The following is an 18,297-nucleotide window of genomic DNA, read 5'->3' on the forward strand; positions in this document are numbered from 1 at the left end:
CTGCTTTTCTTCAGCAGGGACAGGGAAGATGGTTAAAATTGATGGGAAGATGGATGGAGCCAAATACAGGACCATTCTGGAAGAAAACCTGATGGAGTCTGCAAAAGACCTGAGACTGGGATGGAGATTTGTCTTCCAACAAGACAATGATCCAAAACATAAAGCAAAATCTACAATGGAATGGTTCACAAATAAACATATCCAGGTGTTAGAATGGCCAAGTCAAAGTCCAGACCTGAATCCAATCGAGAATCTGTGGAAAGAACTGAAAACTGCTGTTCACAAACGCTCTCCATCCAACCTCACTGAGCTCGAGAGCTGTTTTGCAAGGAGGAATGGGCAAAAATGTCAGTCTCGCATGTGCAAAACTGATAGAGACATACCCCCAAGCGTACTTAACAGCTGTAATCGCAGCAAAAGGTGGCGCTACAAAGTATTAACTTAAGGGGGCTGAATAATTTTGCACGCCAATATTTCAGTTTTTTATTTGTTTAAAAGGTTTGAAATATCCAATAAATTTCGTTCCACTTCATGATTGTGTCCCACTTGTTGATTCTTCACAAAAAATTACAGTTTTATATCTTTATGTTTGAGGCCTGAAATGTGGCAAAAGGTCGAAAAGTTCAAGGGGCCGAATACTTTCGCAGGCACTGTACACTGTTGTACAAGCTGTAAACGTAATACTTTACATTGTAGCAAAGTGTCATTTCTTCAGTGTTGTCCCATTAAAAGATATAATGAAATATTTGTCTTACTGCTGGCCTTGTGCATGTGCAGGCGTCTCCAGGCCCCCGATTGTTGATGTCTTTGGACACTGATATGCACTGCATGCATTTATTTACATAATGCTATGTGTGCATGCACTGTATGTATTTTGTATTGTGTGCCAGTAATCCATTTGCTTTTCTCCTGATCCACACTTCCTTTCATTCATGTCCCCCATGTTTATGTCAACGTAATAAAATGAGAAGAAGTCAAAGTAATCATAACATATATTAGGAAACTTATATACTTATATGATGTCAATGAAATAGGACTCTGAGGCAGATTAGTCCCTCCCTATTTACATGTTTATACATGCTTATTTTACATTTAACCTGACATAACCTGAAACAAGCGCGTGTGTGTGTGTGTGTGTGTGTGTGTGTGTGTGTGTGTGTGTGTGTGTGTGTGTGTGTGTGTGTGTGTGTGTGTGTGTGTGTGTGTGTGTGTGTGTGTGTGTGTGTGTGTGTGTGTGTGTGTGTGTGAACACACCAAGCACAATGTGTCTCTGATATACAGCAATCTCTCATTTGTTCAGTACCTACCATCCTAAATGGACTGTGGAGAGTAAAACCTTTTATCTCAGAGCTCTTCTCTTTAGTTTAAATTAAACAATAAGAGCCGAAGGGAGTAAATGTGTCAGCCGTTTCCAACAATTGCCCCAAAACTATATTTGGCTTTTCACGAGGGATTCTGACATTCTTTTGCTCGACTACATCAAACTAGCAATCCTTTTCGGATGTTTTTAGTATTTAGAGCCGAAGAACGAACGAAGTGAACATGATTCCTCAGAAATGAAGTTGAAATAACTAAAACTGGTCATAACATCATAATATAACATCATAATAAGATGTTGTCACACTTCCCAACTACTTGTTTTTCCCCTCCTCAGACTTATCATGCGTCCCCTTGTGGGAGTCTCAACACCAAGATTGGGAATAAATGTATTGTAGCATATTGTAGTACTATAACAGAATATTATCACTAAAGTGTAGATTAATCTAATTCATAATCTTTGACAAAAACACTCAGCATTACTACTGTATCCTACCTTATAATGAGAAAATTTAGCAGTACACAGTGTTTAATCCCCTTCTCTTTCTGTGTGTGTGTGTGTGTGTGTGTGTGTGTGTGTGTGTGTGTGTGTGTGTGTGTGTGTGTGTGTGTGTGTGTGTGTTGCAGGCTCAGCAGCTACAGAAGAAAGATGCACAGCTGAAAGCATTGGATGCCTTCTACAAGGAGCAGCTGGCACAGCTGGAAAAGAGGGTACAACATTTACACAAACACACACACAAAGACTTCATTAGAGGCTTCCACAGATTCCCAAAGTTGCACATACTGTACACACAAAACTATAAATACATACACACATACTTTGCAACACACACACACACACACACACACACACACACACACACACACACACACACACACACACACTGCATATATAAACACCCACAAACAAACATACACACTATTGTACAATCACACAAATGCAGGCACAGTACACAAGATTTCTGCATGTTCACTCAGCCGCCGCACTATGACAGAAAGAGGGTGGACATGAACGGTCTGTGTTGTAACTCTCATTATGGGAATTTTGCAACATGAATAGCATGAGCTGTCTTGAGTCTGGTCCAACACACCTGCTGAAAAACACAGCTGGAACACTACTGGAAGTACTACTGTGTTTCAGCGACAATCACATTAACATGGTGGGTGGTTACTAGGCTTTTGTCCCCTTTTCGGATGTCGGATATGCGCTTCTTCCATCTAAAAGAAAGTTAAAATAGCTTCCAAGGCTGAATAAGATAGCATGCACGGTGCACACAAACAAGTGTAGAAAAGGCACTTCACAAGGTGGGTCTGTAAATGTGATTCGAAAAGGGAACACGGATTTTAGCCAGCCTGAGCATCTCCACAGAGCCCTTACAAGCCCTTTCATCTGTCTGTCTGACATTTACCAGGCAGAAAAGGTGTGGAAGCTGTTGGTCTCGAGTTAAGTCTCAGCCGTCACCAGGCGACACGCAAGATGGACCTTTACACGGGTTCTCTGGGGGAAGCACTCCCCTAGTTCTCAAATGGAGAAGACCTTTAGAGGATTATGTGTAAAATATAAGTATTATGTTGTGTTAAACGTACAACATGTAATTTTCTACCGCTAGGGGTTTCCATAAGGGTTACTCTATCAAAACCATAGACTGTTAATATTCAGTCTATGATCAAAACGCAGACTTTTGACAATAAAGTTGCGTGGGATCATGGGAGTTGTTGACTTCATTGTTAACGACCATTGCCGATGAAAATGTATCTGTTCACGGACAAACTAATATATTAAAGTTGTACTCGCGTAATGTTTAGTAACCTTTATTCATGTCATGCCATTCTAATGAAATAGGCGCAGTCTTTCCCACATACAGTAATGACTTCTTTTTGTCGTGGTAGCTGACCAGTTAGTAAGCGAGCAAGCTAACATTGGCCAGCTAGAACCACAGTATCACAATATATTTCACATTAGCCACCAAGTATTAGCATGAGCCACTTGTTGATCATTGTAAGCTGGATTGCTATTGAAATATCAGTGTTTTCACTATGTACAAACGACAGCCACGCTGCTATATTTTTGCCGCCGCTGCTTCAGAATTTTACGAAATGTCATGAAGTCGCAATTACACGACTCTGCAGAGCTGTCTGCTACCACTGAACCCAAGCGAACGGTCATCTGCTCTCTCTCCCCTTTGAGGGTAAGCAAACAGGAACAGTGACAGGACTTCATGACAACCAAATAAACAACAGCGCGAGAGCAGCAGTTTCTCCTCAGGCAGAGTGACAAACAGGGATGAAAGCCTCGATGGCTGATTTCCCATGGAAACCGGGCTTATGTCCTGTGAAATATGACAGCTACAGTAGTTTGGAAAATGTCATTAAGGGCACTGAATTAGATGAATTTACTGTGTAGCAGACCCCAGATGAGAAAAGAAGCTACGGTAGCGCACCCTGTGGCCCGCCTGCTTCACTCCCCACTAGGGGTGCAAGATATATCGCCTCAATATCGTTAACGCAATATATCGAAAGTGTCGCAATAAGTATGCAATATTTTGTCCCGTCCGTTGGCTGTGTGACTTAGTTGTGTTTGATTTAGAGCCCGCACGGGTCCAGTACGTGACAAACCCTCTGGAGCATACCACGTGTGTGCATATTTTGACAGAGTGACGGTGTAAGTGAAGAACTGGATAGAGACAACAAAACAGAACGAATCAGAGAAGCGAATGAAAAGTTGTGTCCTGTTCTCTTTTATTTATTTATTTTATACTGTCCAACCAGTAAAACAGGTCCTGTTCTGTAGACATGGTCCTTATTTATTTATTCAGGTTGGACCAGTCCAATATGACTGTCAGTTAAAATAAACCTTGTGTTGTAAGAAAACTTGTTTAATTTGTTATGAATCTATTTTAATGCGTTTTCCCGTAACTTTTGTAATTTTACGTATGTTTAAAAATATTGAAATTAATATTGATATCGCAATATCCATAATTGATATCGCAATATAACATTTTGTCAATATCGTGCAACCCTACTCCCCGCTGCAGGAGACGTACAGTATTCACGCGATACACCGTATACACTTACTACATTTTTCTAGGTAAGTGGGGATGCATATCGCTCTAAAAACCTAATGTTCCCTCAGCATTTCTTTTTGTTGCTAAATGGCATGTAAAACGAGCAGTAACATTAAATTACCTGTTATACTTATACTAAGCTGCGTCTTAGTGGTAGTAAGCTAGCAATTAAGCGCACTTACGGCAATTTTATTGCTCATATTTTGGCACAATGTTAGTAATGTCAGAGTATTGGTCATAGTGAGTGAAAATGTGATCTGATATGCACATTTTAAAATGTGTTATGTAACGTTATCTGGAATTGTTCATTAGCTATGTGTGATATTTGTCAAAACTTTTGTTTTGACAAACTGATTTTATTCTGATCCAAAGATTAAAATAGAACTCTTTCTGTGAGGGAAAAAAAAAAAAGAGCACAGTATTCTGGAATGCATTGCAAATGAAGCAAACCGTTGCTAAAAAGGAAACAAAATAAAAACAACACGCTCCGTTGTCATCAATTAAAATTACAGATTTCTCTGGGTTTCAATTGTTTGAAACAATTGGGATAAAGTATGTGCACAAAAACAAAAAATATGACATACGTATAGTTGTTTTAAAGACCAGGAATATTACATATTATATCTTTAACCATGGCTTATTGAAGTCTGTCTAACAGAGGGAGTGGTGGAAGCAAATTAAGTCACTCAGGAGTGAAATTGTTGATGTTAAATTGGAGTGCCATCCCTGTAGTGTTACAGTTGCCCCTGTGGTTTATTTGTTTGGAGCTGAGGGTAGACTTGATGCTCAATCACTCACTCAGACTTTTAATTGAATCACTTTTCTATTAATTTGCATCTTGTCAATCATTTGTATATTTCTGATGGCTTTTGGAAAATTGACAGAAACAGAAAATCTCATACCAAGTTTGGAATAAATCTTGTGCGTATGTGCATGTCAGTAGAGGTTATGCTTCGTGTCGGCCATAAGCTACCATAAGCGGATAGAGTTCTTGGTAGCCACTGACACGAGCAATAGGCTTTATTCTGTTTGGTTAAGTCTGAAGTTTGGGCTTTTTGGAACTAGGCATGTCCAATCCTGGCCTGCTAAAGAGAAGACAAGAACGGGGTCTTTCTTTCCTTCTTTTCTTCTTTACTTCCTCCCCCCACGATTCTGTGGCTGTCTACTTTAAATGACAGACAAACACACACAGGCTTACTTCACCATAACACAAAATCTGTATTCTAATTATCATGCAGTCAGCCTAAATAAACATTTATTACCTCGATGCATAGTCTCTACAGACATTTGAACCACACAGACAGACACACGCACACACACACACGCACACACACACACAGGTCTTGGCGTCAGATGCACGGCTATTTGTGTTGGTCTCATTAGTAGCAGGTTGGGTTTGCAGAGGGAGTAGAAGACTGGCAGGCTGACATACGGGTGGCACAAGCTGTGTTTGCTGTTGGGCTTAGGATGTTTCTACACAGATATGTGTGTGTGTGTGTGTGTGTGTGTGTGTGTGTGTGTGTGTGTGTGTGTGTGTGTGTGTGTGTGTGTGTGTGTGTGTGTGTGTGTGTGTGTGTGTGTGTGTGTGTGTGTGTGTGTGTGTGTGTGTGAGTGACAGAGAGAGATGTGGGTTTTTTCATGCATACTGTATATTCAGGTGCACGTGTAAACGGGGGGATTTATGTGTCTGTTTGCAGGATCGGTGTGTTTGCAGACTGCATCAGAAGCCACATACAGTAATACATTGGATTTAGTCTGTTTGACAGCTCAAAGTGTTCTCAATGCTTGAGGTTTAGTTTTCTCAAAGTGCTCAGCTGAACTCAGGGTTTTCCCTGGGTTTTTAGAGCGCTTAGGTACAAATGACACCATATACTCATTTGCATTTAAGTGACATCATCGCGCAATTATTTCAGTACAATGAGAATAGCTTAAGGCAAGCCCACCTTTAAGTCAGTCAGCCTATGCTGAAGTTGTCGCTAGCTCCGCTGCTAACCCATTCACTTTAACCAGCGGGTAGCAAGCAAGACATGGGAACTTGTCTTGAGGAGTTGTAGCATTTATTCACGAACAGATTAGCTGTACACAGACTTGCACTGCTACGTTCACAGCTATAGCCTTACTGCTTACTTCATTCTCACCGGCAAACGACCTCCCTCTCTCTTTTTCCTAACGTGTGGGCTGCAGCTGGCGCTGTGCAAACCATCATGCATTGTGCAGAAGACAACGAGCTCGTCGTCCAGATGCTCTCCACATTGTTTTTACGTTCGTACTTTTTTATACAGTCTATGGTTCATACTCTAAGGCGGTATGCAAAAAAAACGCTGATCATAAGTCAAGTCAAACTGAGCTAGCTTATGTTAAAGTGCCCATATTATGAAAAAAACACTTTTTCTGGGATTTGGGGTGTTATTTTGTGTCTCTGGTGCTTCCACACGCATGCAAACGTTGAAAAAATCCATCCATGCTGTTTTGAGTGAGATACGGTTTCTGAATGTTCATGATCTACATCTGAGCTACTGCGCATGTGCGAGTGCAATCAAAGATAGTACAGAAGAAAAGAGGTCTCACTCTGTAGCTAAAACAGAGACGAGGTGTAAAGAGGAGCTGTAGCAGTGAGAGAGAGCTGTGCAGTACAACAAAAAATATGACAGTGATGGCAAAAATATGTTTTTTGATAATTAAACCATGTAAACCTATTCTGGTACAACCTTAAAATACAATTATGAACCTGAAAATGAGCATAATATGGGTGCTTTAATGTTATCTCACCCTTTGCATTAATATACTTGCAGGTTTTGGATGTAACAAAAACTCATCACAAATTTGACAATATGCATTGAGAAGAAGAAAGGTTCCTAATTTTAGGTGAGGTCTAATACCTGAGAAACAATCTGGATAGAACTGTGTTTGAAATCTGAATGTTTTTGGTGCGAAAAGTGTTCCAAAAAAGAGGGTTAAGATGCCATATCATTTTTAATATAAAGAAATATGTATGGAAATGTATTTGTCAAATGCAGAATGATGAAGGTATTTCTCAGTATACAGTTCAGTCACACAACAAGTCACTTTAAACTTGTACTCTAATGTACTGTGTCTTTCCACCCTGTCCTTGGTGAGTCGAGCATTAGGATATTACTAAGTACTTTTTCTATGATTTTAGTATTGAGATAAAATGAATATGAACTGACACAGGCCAAAAAACACCATGCCTGGTGCTTTTGTGCTTTTCAACTGTTTTGACAACCCAGAAGTCTGTTGTCGGTCTTCCCATTTCTTACAAAATGTCAATACTGGAAAAGCAGTAGTAACATGCACCTTTTACTATCTGCCTAATTCTTCCTTTTGTCTTTTTTTTTTTCCTTCTTTCCCTCACTGTCTGTCTTGCTCTCTCACTCTCTCCCACACACTCCTGACATAGTAAAGTATAGTTTGAAGCTGGAGGAAATAGAGCGTACAGAAGGAGATAATAATCTTCCTCCAAGTCTGACAGGTTGCTCGACGCGCTGTCAGTAGGGCCTCCACGTAGTGCACCAGACAAACACACACACACACACACACACACACACACACACACACACACACACACACACACTGCTTTACTCCTTTCCTGGCCAGAGAGGTAGAGGACTTATTTGACAACATACCGTATGTGTATGTGTGTTCCTGACACGATTGAGTTTGGCCTTCTGATCATAAGTTTTTATTTATTATTATTTTTTTTTTAAATACCGTATTAAAAACTTCACTTTTCTGCTGTGTTGCACTTTCTTATGCAAATGAATACACCCTGGGCCCTGTGTAGACGGAGTCAAAGTTTAACGCTTTCATCCTGTGGAAAGCTATCTGCTCAATATGCTGCAGCGAGGGCTTCGAATCTGCTTATTAGTTTAGCTTGTTAGCTATATTTCCACTGAGGCTGCACCCATCTGGAGATGAAGATATGAGTTTCGTAATAAGTTAACATTACTAAACATTGCAGAGCTGTGGCTTCCATTCCAGTTGCCTCATTTTGCCTTTGCAACAAAGAGGTGTGTGTGTGTGTGTGTGTGTGTGTGTGTGTGTGTGTGTGTGTGTGTGTGTGTGTGTGTGTGTGTGTGTGTGTGTGTGTGTGTGTGTGTGTGTGTGTGTGTGTGTGTGTGTGTGCTTTTCTCAACACTTAGTGAGATCATGTAATTTGAATTGAACACTAAATGTTTTTGATATACTTTTAATTTGCCTGACACATACTGTATTCCTTTTTGGCTGTAGAATGTGTGTTTTATACTGCATTTTACATGTGCTATAACATTTAATCTTTGAGAAGTTTCACGTGGGTGTCCTTCTTAACCACATCAGGGCATATCATGGCTCTGTGACAACAATAAAAAAATGCAAGTGTAAAACCCCGCTTTAGTGACTGGAGTCTTGTTGCCACCATGCAGAGATTCCAGGGAGATGCAGCATTACCTCCAGAAAGACATGAAATGAAGTTGACATTTATACACTTAGTCGTCTGTGTGCTGTAGCGTCGCAGCTAATGTTAACAGAGTTGTAAGTCAGAACGATTAGCTGTCTAGGTGTTCCATTAGTGACTTTTGTGACCCCTCGTGGCTATAGTAAAGGAGAAGAATATACAGTAAGACATACACACCAAAAAACAATGCTTAAATAGATGGAGGCACATACATTTAAGCATACAGGACACAGAATATGACACACTGATATATTTCTCAAAGCTCACACACACACACACACACACACACACACACACACACACACACACACACACACACACACAGAGGTCAGGGTCAATAGCGTGACATGATCGAAAAATCTTTTGTGGTGTTCTGTGAATACCTCTGCTACTTTCAGGTCAGACCAAAAGGTTAGATGAGGTGGGAGTGTGTGTGGGTTAAAAGACTACTCCTTTTACAGTTGGATCAAAGAGCGCCCTGTGTGTCTGTCTGTGTGTGTATCTAGAGTTTTTTTGCCACCTATTTGTAGATAAATGTTTGTGATGTCTGCAAAATGCCTTTTTGCTGCTTTGTCTAGTGTCTCTGTATTTTTTTTTATTTCGTTCATGCTGTGTGTGTTTATGTCTAGGCACATATTTTCAGTCAGGATAGAATAACCTTATCAATGCTCTACTCCGACCAACTGTAGCCTGTGTGAAAGGCTCTATATCCTGATCTGTAGCTTGCAAGTTGTGTTTCCAGTTCAGTATTAGCTTTAAAAAATGACATGATTTTTAATGAGCCAACAGCCAACGGTGAAAGTAAATCCACCTAATTACTTTTGAGCTTGCCATCGACTCCAAGCACCGAATTTCAGAAATGTAATCCCATAGTTGCAGGGCAGTTGTAAACATGTGTAGACAGCTGCGGGAGAATGGCTGCAATCATCATCAGTAGGGAAGCAGAAATGTTTTCGGCTATTGATGGCTGATAACTGTTAAGTACAGCTGTTGCCACCTTTTCATTTTCACAGCTAACAAGCTTGACACTCCACATGCCCTTCACCATACCTAGAGATTGGCATGGGGTGCTTTCCATAAAATCATCTCTCAATGCAAATCAAACTAGCTATTAGGCTAACCGACATACAACCATGCCAATCTCTAGATATGGTGAAGGGTATGTGATGATGTGGGGCTATTTTAATTCCAAAGGCCAAGGCAACTTTATCAGGATGCATAGTATCCTGGATCCATGAAATAACTGGCCTTTAAAAATAAAAATCTGCCTGCCTCTTTGGGAATTTAACATAGGGGTATACTCACTTTTGTTGCCAGCGGTTTAGACATTAATGGCTGTGTGTTGAGTTATTTTGAGGAGACAGCACATTTACACTGTTATACAAGCTGTAAACGTAATACTTTACATTGTAGCAAAGTGTAATTTCTTCAGTGTTGTCCCATTAAAAGATATAATGAAATATTTACTAAAATGTGAGGGGTGTACTCACTTTTGTGAGATACCGTAAATATATAAAGATAAAATGTACACAACATTGATGACAGGCGTATCGGCCTCTACTAAGGTAGCCATCCACAGATACAGTTAAGCTTAAGGATTCACTGTGCTACATGTATGTTTCACATTGAAACTATTTATTGACATATATACAGTATATATGCCAATTATTTTAATAGCTGAGTGTTGTATGCACCACAAAAAGGCCACATGACACGTTATTGTAGGCCCAGTTTAATATGCAACTCAATTTTGTACAATGCCTTAGACCATGCATACACATGGTTTTGTAGACCGAGCTTAGGGGGACAAGATAAGGTGGAGATTGAAAAATAAGGTGCGATGGAATCTAGATAATGAACATTTGTTTAACTGATTGTGTGATCTGTAAAATTCCCGTCAAAGGCAGAACGATACATTTCATTTTGATTAATTACTGTCCATTTTTATTTATATTGGAGGTATTGTTTTGTTGTCAAGAGTATGTGTTAATGATGTATTCGATCTGTTTCGATACGAGCACTATAGACTAAATTATTGATTACCTCTCTCACGTTTAATGATGGCGAATGATATATCACCGTACAGGTAGACGTTGTAAATATCCACAGATCGAAATCACTCGAAATGACAGCTGCTCATTACTATAGAACCTTGCAGATGCTACACAAACGGTGAAATTACGCTACTTCTTTGCCGTTCTTTTCACTGGCAGTTCTGACAGGTGTAATAAGTGGGAGAGCAGGCACATGTATTGATATGCAACTATATGATTAAGGGTATGTCTATGATTATTTATGGTTAACTGTCAGTCTTGTGCACATGTGGTCAATTTAGCAATGCATACTTACACTTATACATAATTATACAGTACATTATCCTTCCCCTTGAAGTACGTAGATTCAAAAACATCCAAGAAGATAAAAGGTTGTGCGAACTATGTGAACTAGGAGAAGTTGAGAACGAATCACATTTTCTTCTGCATTGTCCGTATTATGATGAGTAAAGAAAGCCGATTTTACATGAAATGTCTGTCCAAAATCCTGAAATGTTCTGGTGCATGGATGATGACCAATTGGAGTGGTTGTTTAAGGGCGTTTTCACACATACCTCGTTTGGTCCGGACTTTCGGACTTTTTAGTTTGATCCGAACCAAAATTACATGTGTGAAACCTCCCCCGGACCATGGTCCGGATCAAAAGACCAAATTTTGGTCCGACAAAAAGAGGTGGTCTCGGTCCGGACCAAACTGAACCATGATCCAGTTCGTTTATAGTGTGAAAGCATTTTTGGGATGGTTTGGACTTTTGGACCAAATACAGGAATCTCTGGCAGGCTCTCCTCGTGTTACAAGACCGGGGAAGCTTCTTTAAGGAACAGCTCGGTGCTTAGTGAGAGAGAGAGACTGTAAATGCGCTCAGAGCAGACAGCTGTCAGCTATCAGAGCAGATAATACATCAGCAGTTTATTTGTTAAGTGGTAGTAAATGTAGGCTACAGCGTATGTTTCCGTTTGTCTTTGAATAAATGCTCCAGAAAGAAAGTCCCGTGTCTTGCTTCTCTACATCACAACAAAACAAAAAGAGCCGCGGCAGTAGGGGAGAGCAGCGGTCAGTTGAATAGCCTAAACTCTGACCCAGAGAGAGGATACGAGAGGACGGGGAAGCCGTCAACAAACCAATCAGTTCTAAGTATCTGGAGACGCAGCTCACGTATGTGATGACGGCAGGACGTAGTTTTGTCACGTAGAGATCTTTAGTGCGCTTGCAAAACTGCAGTGTGAAACCAAAACTTACCGGATCAAATGTATACAATGTAACAAAAACACGAACCTTGGTCCGGACCTTGGTTCGGACTTTCATGTGTGAAAACGCCCTAAATTTAATATTTATAAGTTGGCGACTTTTGTTTCTAAAGCTTGGCAAAACAGTTTATTTCAATTTGTTTAGGGTATGTGGTTACTTTGGCATCTGGTCTTTTGTCCTAGGTAATGGGGTCTTGTAAGCCCGTGTGGGCTGGGCATATTTTATTGTATGCATGACACAATAATAACAAAATATTCATTTATTCATTCATATACATGCGTACGTACAAAAAAACATGCATATACATACAGTACTTCAAGCTCTTAAGTCGTAGCCTCATTTTATGCAGCATTGGCTCCAGATTGTGTAATACCATATGGGTAATAAAAGTAAGCTTTTCATAAAGAGAAAGCACCAATGAGATTAAACTGAGGCACAGTCTCAAAAGTCTGATTCTTTTTCTCTTCTTTTGGTTCTTCCTCCTTCCTTCCCTAAGGCCTAGGAAGAGTGGATAAGGCTTAGGACGCAAGAAGTGTTTCCAGTTGTTGACGTTGGCTTTGTCCGTCTGTGTGGTATTTCAGTGCCACAGGTGGGAGGAGAGGCGCAAACAGGTGGGAGGTTCATTCAAATGGGGCGGGGCATTTTTTTGTGGAAAATATGCCCAAGATGTTGAACTGATAGTAGATGTTCCTGGAGTGAAGTCAATCTGCTGCCACTTTTGTGACTTTGTCCGAAAGCACCACATTTGGAGCAAATGCACAGAAATAACACAATAATGTAAATACACAATTTTTATTTGTGTTTATTTTATGTAACCCCTTCCAACCACTAGATTTTGAAGAGAACAGGACAGAGATGTTTATAAACCTGAAGCCTCTGATTGGGGATGTGCCGGATAAGAGCACAGTGCCATGACGTTCTACCGTGTTTACCTTGGTTAAATCACATGCAAGTGACACCAGGCTGCTACAAAAAACACACACACACACACACACACACACACACACACACACACACACACACACACACACACACACACACACACACACACACACACACACACACACACACACACACACACACACACACACACACTCCAGACAGATTTGTTAGGAGTATTCTGCCCAGGATTACCAGACTTTATTAATCCTGTGCGTCCCAACCTCCTTTCCAATTCTTGAAATGCATTATGAAGCAGATCCTGCTTGGTCACATTTTAAGATGTAAGTAACCATTTGCAACATGAAATCGAGCGGAATTATGTTTGAAATAGCGTCGGACTGATGCGATCATATGAACTGCTTCACCAATTTATTTTTGGTTCTATTATCATTGCACTGTACCAACAAACTGTTGAAAACCCACACCATCTGCCTCTAGCTGCATGGTGCTGTGTGTTCACATTGTGCTACTCTGCACAATCCAGACAACCACATGATTTTCTAGAGAAGCCAATTCTTCATATTTTCATTCGAGCTATTGTCGTCATGCGTCACTGTGATTGGCACAGTTGTGTAAGATTAGAGTGACGAGAATAGTGAGAGCGTGTTTATTAATTACTCCACCCTCAGATCTATATTCACCCAGCCCTTTTGCAATTGCGCTGCTGCACCTACGTGAACTAAAATAGCAGGTGCTCTTGGAGACGGCCACGACTATGTGCACTTGCACGTTTAAAATGTCAATGTTCTTTTTTTAAATTTTCATTAATTTCTTTGTTCTCGTTTAACCAGTGCAACTCTTTTCTTCATGCACACGCACAGTAATAGAACTAAATGGTGTGACTTGCTGTAAAGTCTCATCTGTCTAAATTAATTCACATTGGTAACTTTTATTAACACCATTCACATGGTCATAAACCATTTTGTGGTTCAGTTGGCTGTGGCATGTAATACAATTATGAGTGTTAGACAAAACTAGCCATACTTTAGAAGTCGTGGCATGCCCGGGACTACTACTGTGTTCAAATCAGGTAAAGTTAAATCACAACAGTTAAATGTTCCGAAAAAATATTTTCTAGTGCAGAATCATGCACACGACGTTTCGGCCCAAAGTGTGGCCTTCCTCAGGTTTATTTGATTATGGTGACCCATGACCCTTATCTCTTGTCATCATATCACTGATCAGAGGTGATGTGAATACGTATAAATATTGTCCCAAAAGGGCAAAAAAATAATATTTATCTCATTTTTTTGAACCGGGGGCCTGTTGCACAAAACCAAGATAAGGGATTAAGCCGGGATATTCAGGTTATCCTGGATGAATTTAGCTTTGATTTGGTTGCACAAAAGGAGGCTGAATTAAACCCAGCCAAGTAACCATGGAGATTTATTCTTTGCAGCTAGCCTGGTCCAGAGCAGGCTAACAGGCAGGCTAAGATTAATCCTGGAGTCTAAATCAGCTGCCGCTCTGATCCGAAATAAACGTGTTTAACAGTTATTTCGTTGTCTTCTGAATGTGTTCTGCTTCATTTTATTGACATGCATTACTTGTCACTATTCCTGTCACGAGTTTGATATAAATCCTACTACTGCAGTTGTTGAGATGGTAAAAATGGTTGCACTGGCACCCTGAGATAAAGTGGGACGATACGGAGGAAATGGGCTTTTCCTCCGCTGCTCTCCTCGTGAAATGTGCCCCGCGGGGAGGCGGGGGGAGGAAGGGGGATCCTCCCACACCGTGCAGCGGACTCTAAAAGGGGACTTTTAGCGTCAATAACGACGACAATGGCACCTGATCAAATGTCCTTTTTTTACCAAATGGGAGTGAGAATGTGTTGGAATGCCACAAAGCTTCTTAATCATTTTATTTTGGTGCTGTCACTTGTCATCTTCGAGCTTGGGAGTGAGAAAAAAAACATGAATAATGACAGGCTACATTGTTTTACAGATATGCTTACAGTGTGTATTGAAGTCACTTCTTTTTCTAGTTTTTGTCCAGTCATGTTGTTCTGTATGAACATTAATTGTAGAAAGATATTTAGAATTAGATAACTTATGGAGATTTGTGCATATGGTTGTAAAACATTCTCGCATTATGAATAAGAGTTTGAAATTAAGCCTAGTCATTAGGGTAAATTTCCAGAGGAACAAGAATTCCATCTGCTCACTTTTAAAGGGGTGATAGAATGATTATATAGGGTATTTCACACTGTTCCTTATGGTCTCCTAATGGGGTATGTAACAATAGATGGGCTGAAAATGGCCTGGTTTATATTTTATTGGCCCTTATGCATCCCTGTGTTTTGGCCCTATTTGTAACAAGAACTTTTCTTCCAAATGTGGTATGGTCATGAATATTTAGATGAGGTGCGCGGGGCTTGGTTGAGCCTTATCCCCGTACACACACGTAGAGACGCGCGCTGATTGGTTGAGCGAATCGCCATACACACGCATTAGAGACGCGTGCTGATTGGTTGAGCGAATCCCCAATACACAATACATTCTATCACACGTGACAGAATCTCATATTCCAGACACTGCAATGTTTCGTTACCAAATTCACTTCTGAGACTTTTTTATGCGAGAAATCAACTATATAAAGCTCAAATATGGGCCGTTTTACGAAAATTGATGGCTAATTGCAAATTTGGTAAAACTGTGTGTCGGAGTTGAGCGGCCGGTGCTGCCTGTGTTGCTGCCTTGCCGCCCGGCCTGACTTCCTCCACAGACCCCGGCCTGCTGTGAGCTCGATTGAGCTCCGGCACGGCTGGCAGCCCACAGCACCTCATACCCGCGCAAAGTCACCGTTTGGGCTAATGGACTAGCTACCAAACACCGCTGCCCTGACAGAGCTCCAGGGCCTGCAACTCCTCTCTTCCTGCTAGCTAAATGGCCCGTGTGTGAGAATGAGAGCGCGGTCAGCGAGCTTGTTACACCAGCAATCTCTTACCACATGTTACACACATGTCACGCCACTTATACAACATCTAACTAAATGTCTTATAAAGCTAACAACGGTGTCCGATTTCAAATTAATGAATATTTGTGAACTGTAAGGGTTTTGTTAGCTGCGACTGTCCCTTCAAGCCTATGTGTACAAGATTGCGGCTAGTTAGCTTCATTTTTGGTCGTAATTCAAGTATATTTAAAGTTTGAATTTCGTAACGCCACTTATACAACATCAAACTAAATGTCTTATAAAGCTAACAACGGTGTCCGATTTCAAGTTAATGAATATTTGTGAACTGTAAGGGTTTCGTTAGCTGCGACTGTCCCTTCAATCCTATCTATGTGTAGCTACAAATCACGGATAGTTAGCTTCATTTTTGGTCGTAATTCGAGTATATTTACAGTTTGAATTTCGTCACGCCACTTACACAACATCTAACTAAATGTCTTATAAAGCTAACAATGGTGTCCGATTTCAAGTTAATATTTGTGAACTGTAAGGGTTTTGTTAGCTGCGACTGTCCCTTCAAGCCTATGTGTACAAGATTGCGGCTAGTTAGCTTCATTTTTGGTCGTAATTCAAGTATATTTAAAGTTTGAATTTCGTAACGCCACTTATACAACATCAAACTAAATGTCTTATAAAGCTAACAACGGTGTCCGATTTCAAGTTAATGAATATTTGTGAACTGTAAGGGTTTCGTTAGCTGCGACTGTCCCTTCAATCCTATGTGTACAAGATTGCGGCTAGTTAGCTTCATTTTTGGTCGTAATTCGAGTATATTTACAGTTTGAATTTCGTCACGCCACTTATACAACATCTAACTAAATGTCTTATAAAGCTAACAACAGTGTCCATTTTCAAGTTAATGAATATTTGAACTGTAAGGGTTTCGTTAGCTGCGACTGTCCCTTCAATCCTACGTGTACAGATTGCGGCTAGTTAGCTTCATTTTGGTCGTAATTTGAGTATATTTACAGTTTGAATTTCGTCACGCCACTTATACAACATCTAACTAAATGTTTTATAAAGCTAACAACGGTGTCCGATTTCAAGTAAATGAATATTTGTTAACTGTAAGAGGTTCGTTAGCTGCAACTGTCCCTTCAATCCTACGTGTACAGATTGCGGCTAGTTAGCTTCATTTTGGTCGTAATTTGAGTATATTTACAGTTTGAATTTCGTCAAGCCACATATACAACATCTAACTAAATGTCTTATAAAGCTAACAACGGTGTCCGATTTCAAGTTAATGAATTTTTGTGAATTCCAGAGGAATTCTAAGAGGAGGCTAGCTAGCTCTCATTGATAGAGCTCCATCCAGCCGCAGGCTCTATCAATGAGACTCGCGGACAAGCGGCGTTTATTTCCCCAATTGTTTGTTTAAATAACTCAACACATTATAATTACACACATTAAAAGAGTAACTGGAACCTGTGGTAAGAGAATGCTGGCGTAACAAGCTCGCTGACTGCGCTTTCACTCACATACACCGCGCAATTAGCTAGCAGGAAGAGGGGAGTTGCAGGCCCTGGAGAGCAGAGCAGCGGCGTTTCGTCATCCATTAGCCCAAAACGGTGACTTTGCGCGGGTATGGAGTGCTGTGGGTTGCCAGCCTAACGGAGCTCAATCGAGCTCACAGCAGGCCGGGGTCTGTGAAGGAAGGCAGGCCAGGCGGCGAGGCAACAACCCAGGCAGCACCGGCCTCTGAACTCCGACACAGTCGGACAAAATTTGCAATTAGACATCAATTTTCGTAAAACGGCCCATTTCTCGCATAAAGAAGTCTCAGAAGTGAATTTATTGGTAAAATAGCAGATGAACAATGTATACAATTTCTGAGATCTGCACGACCTAGATTCAGAAGACTAACTGATCTCAGGTCAGTTGTGTAGCCTATGCAAATGTTGGGGCGTGACACACACAGAGACTAGAGCCAAATGAGGAGGAGCCGCAATAGTTGACATCAACTATGGGGCTCGTTGAGATTTGCCCGTTTTCAGAGGCAGTTTCAAATAGTGAGATTTGCAGAGGAAAGACGTGTCAGTGGGATTTAGAGGTTCTATGTATGTCCTAGTTACCCACTAAACTGTCATTATTCAACTATGACAAGGTAAAATCAGTTTTGCATTCTATCACCCCTTTAAGGCAAAGTAGTAGTAAATCTGTGATCGATACCGTGGTCTATTTAAGAAAGCCGTGAACGTGCACTTATCCCAGCTATCTACACCTGGCTTGACATAGCTTCACCTATTTATCCTGGCGCGGC

General features: G+C 40.7%; 1 protein-coding gene across 2 annotated transcripts in view; it reads left to right on the plus strand.

Moving 5' to 3' along the window:
* chchd6a (coiled-coil-helix-coiled-coil-helix domain containing 6a) overlaps positions 1-18,297 on the plus strand; it is a 99,588-nt gene that overhangs the window by 36,374 nt on the left and 44,917 nt on the right. For both annotated transcript variants that reach the window (XM_039801482.1, XM_039801485.1), the window contains one exon: positions 1,945-2,028. In XM_039801482.1, coding sequence (XP_039657416.1) covers positions 1,945-2,028 — 84 coding nt within the window. The remainder of the gene's footprint in view (positions 1-1,944; positions 2,029-18,297) is intronic.

This window comes from Perca fluviatilis, chromosome 5 (assembly GCF_010015445.1).
Source record: "Perca fluviatilis chromosome 5, GENO_Pfluv_1.0, whole genome shotgun sequence".
Classification (NCBI taxonomy): domain Eukaryota; kingdom Metazoa; phylum Chordata; class Actinopteri; order Perciformes; family Percidae; genus Perca; species Perca fluviatilis.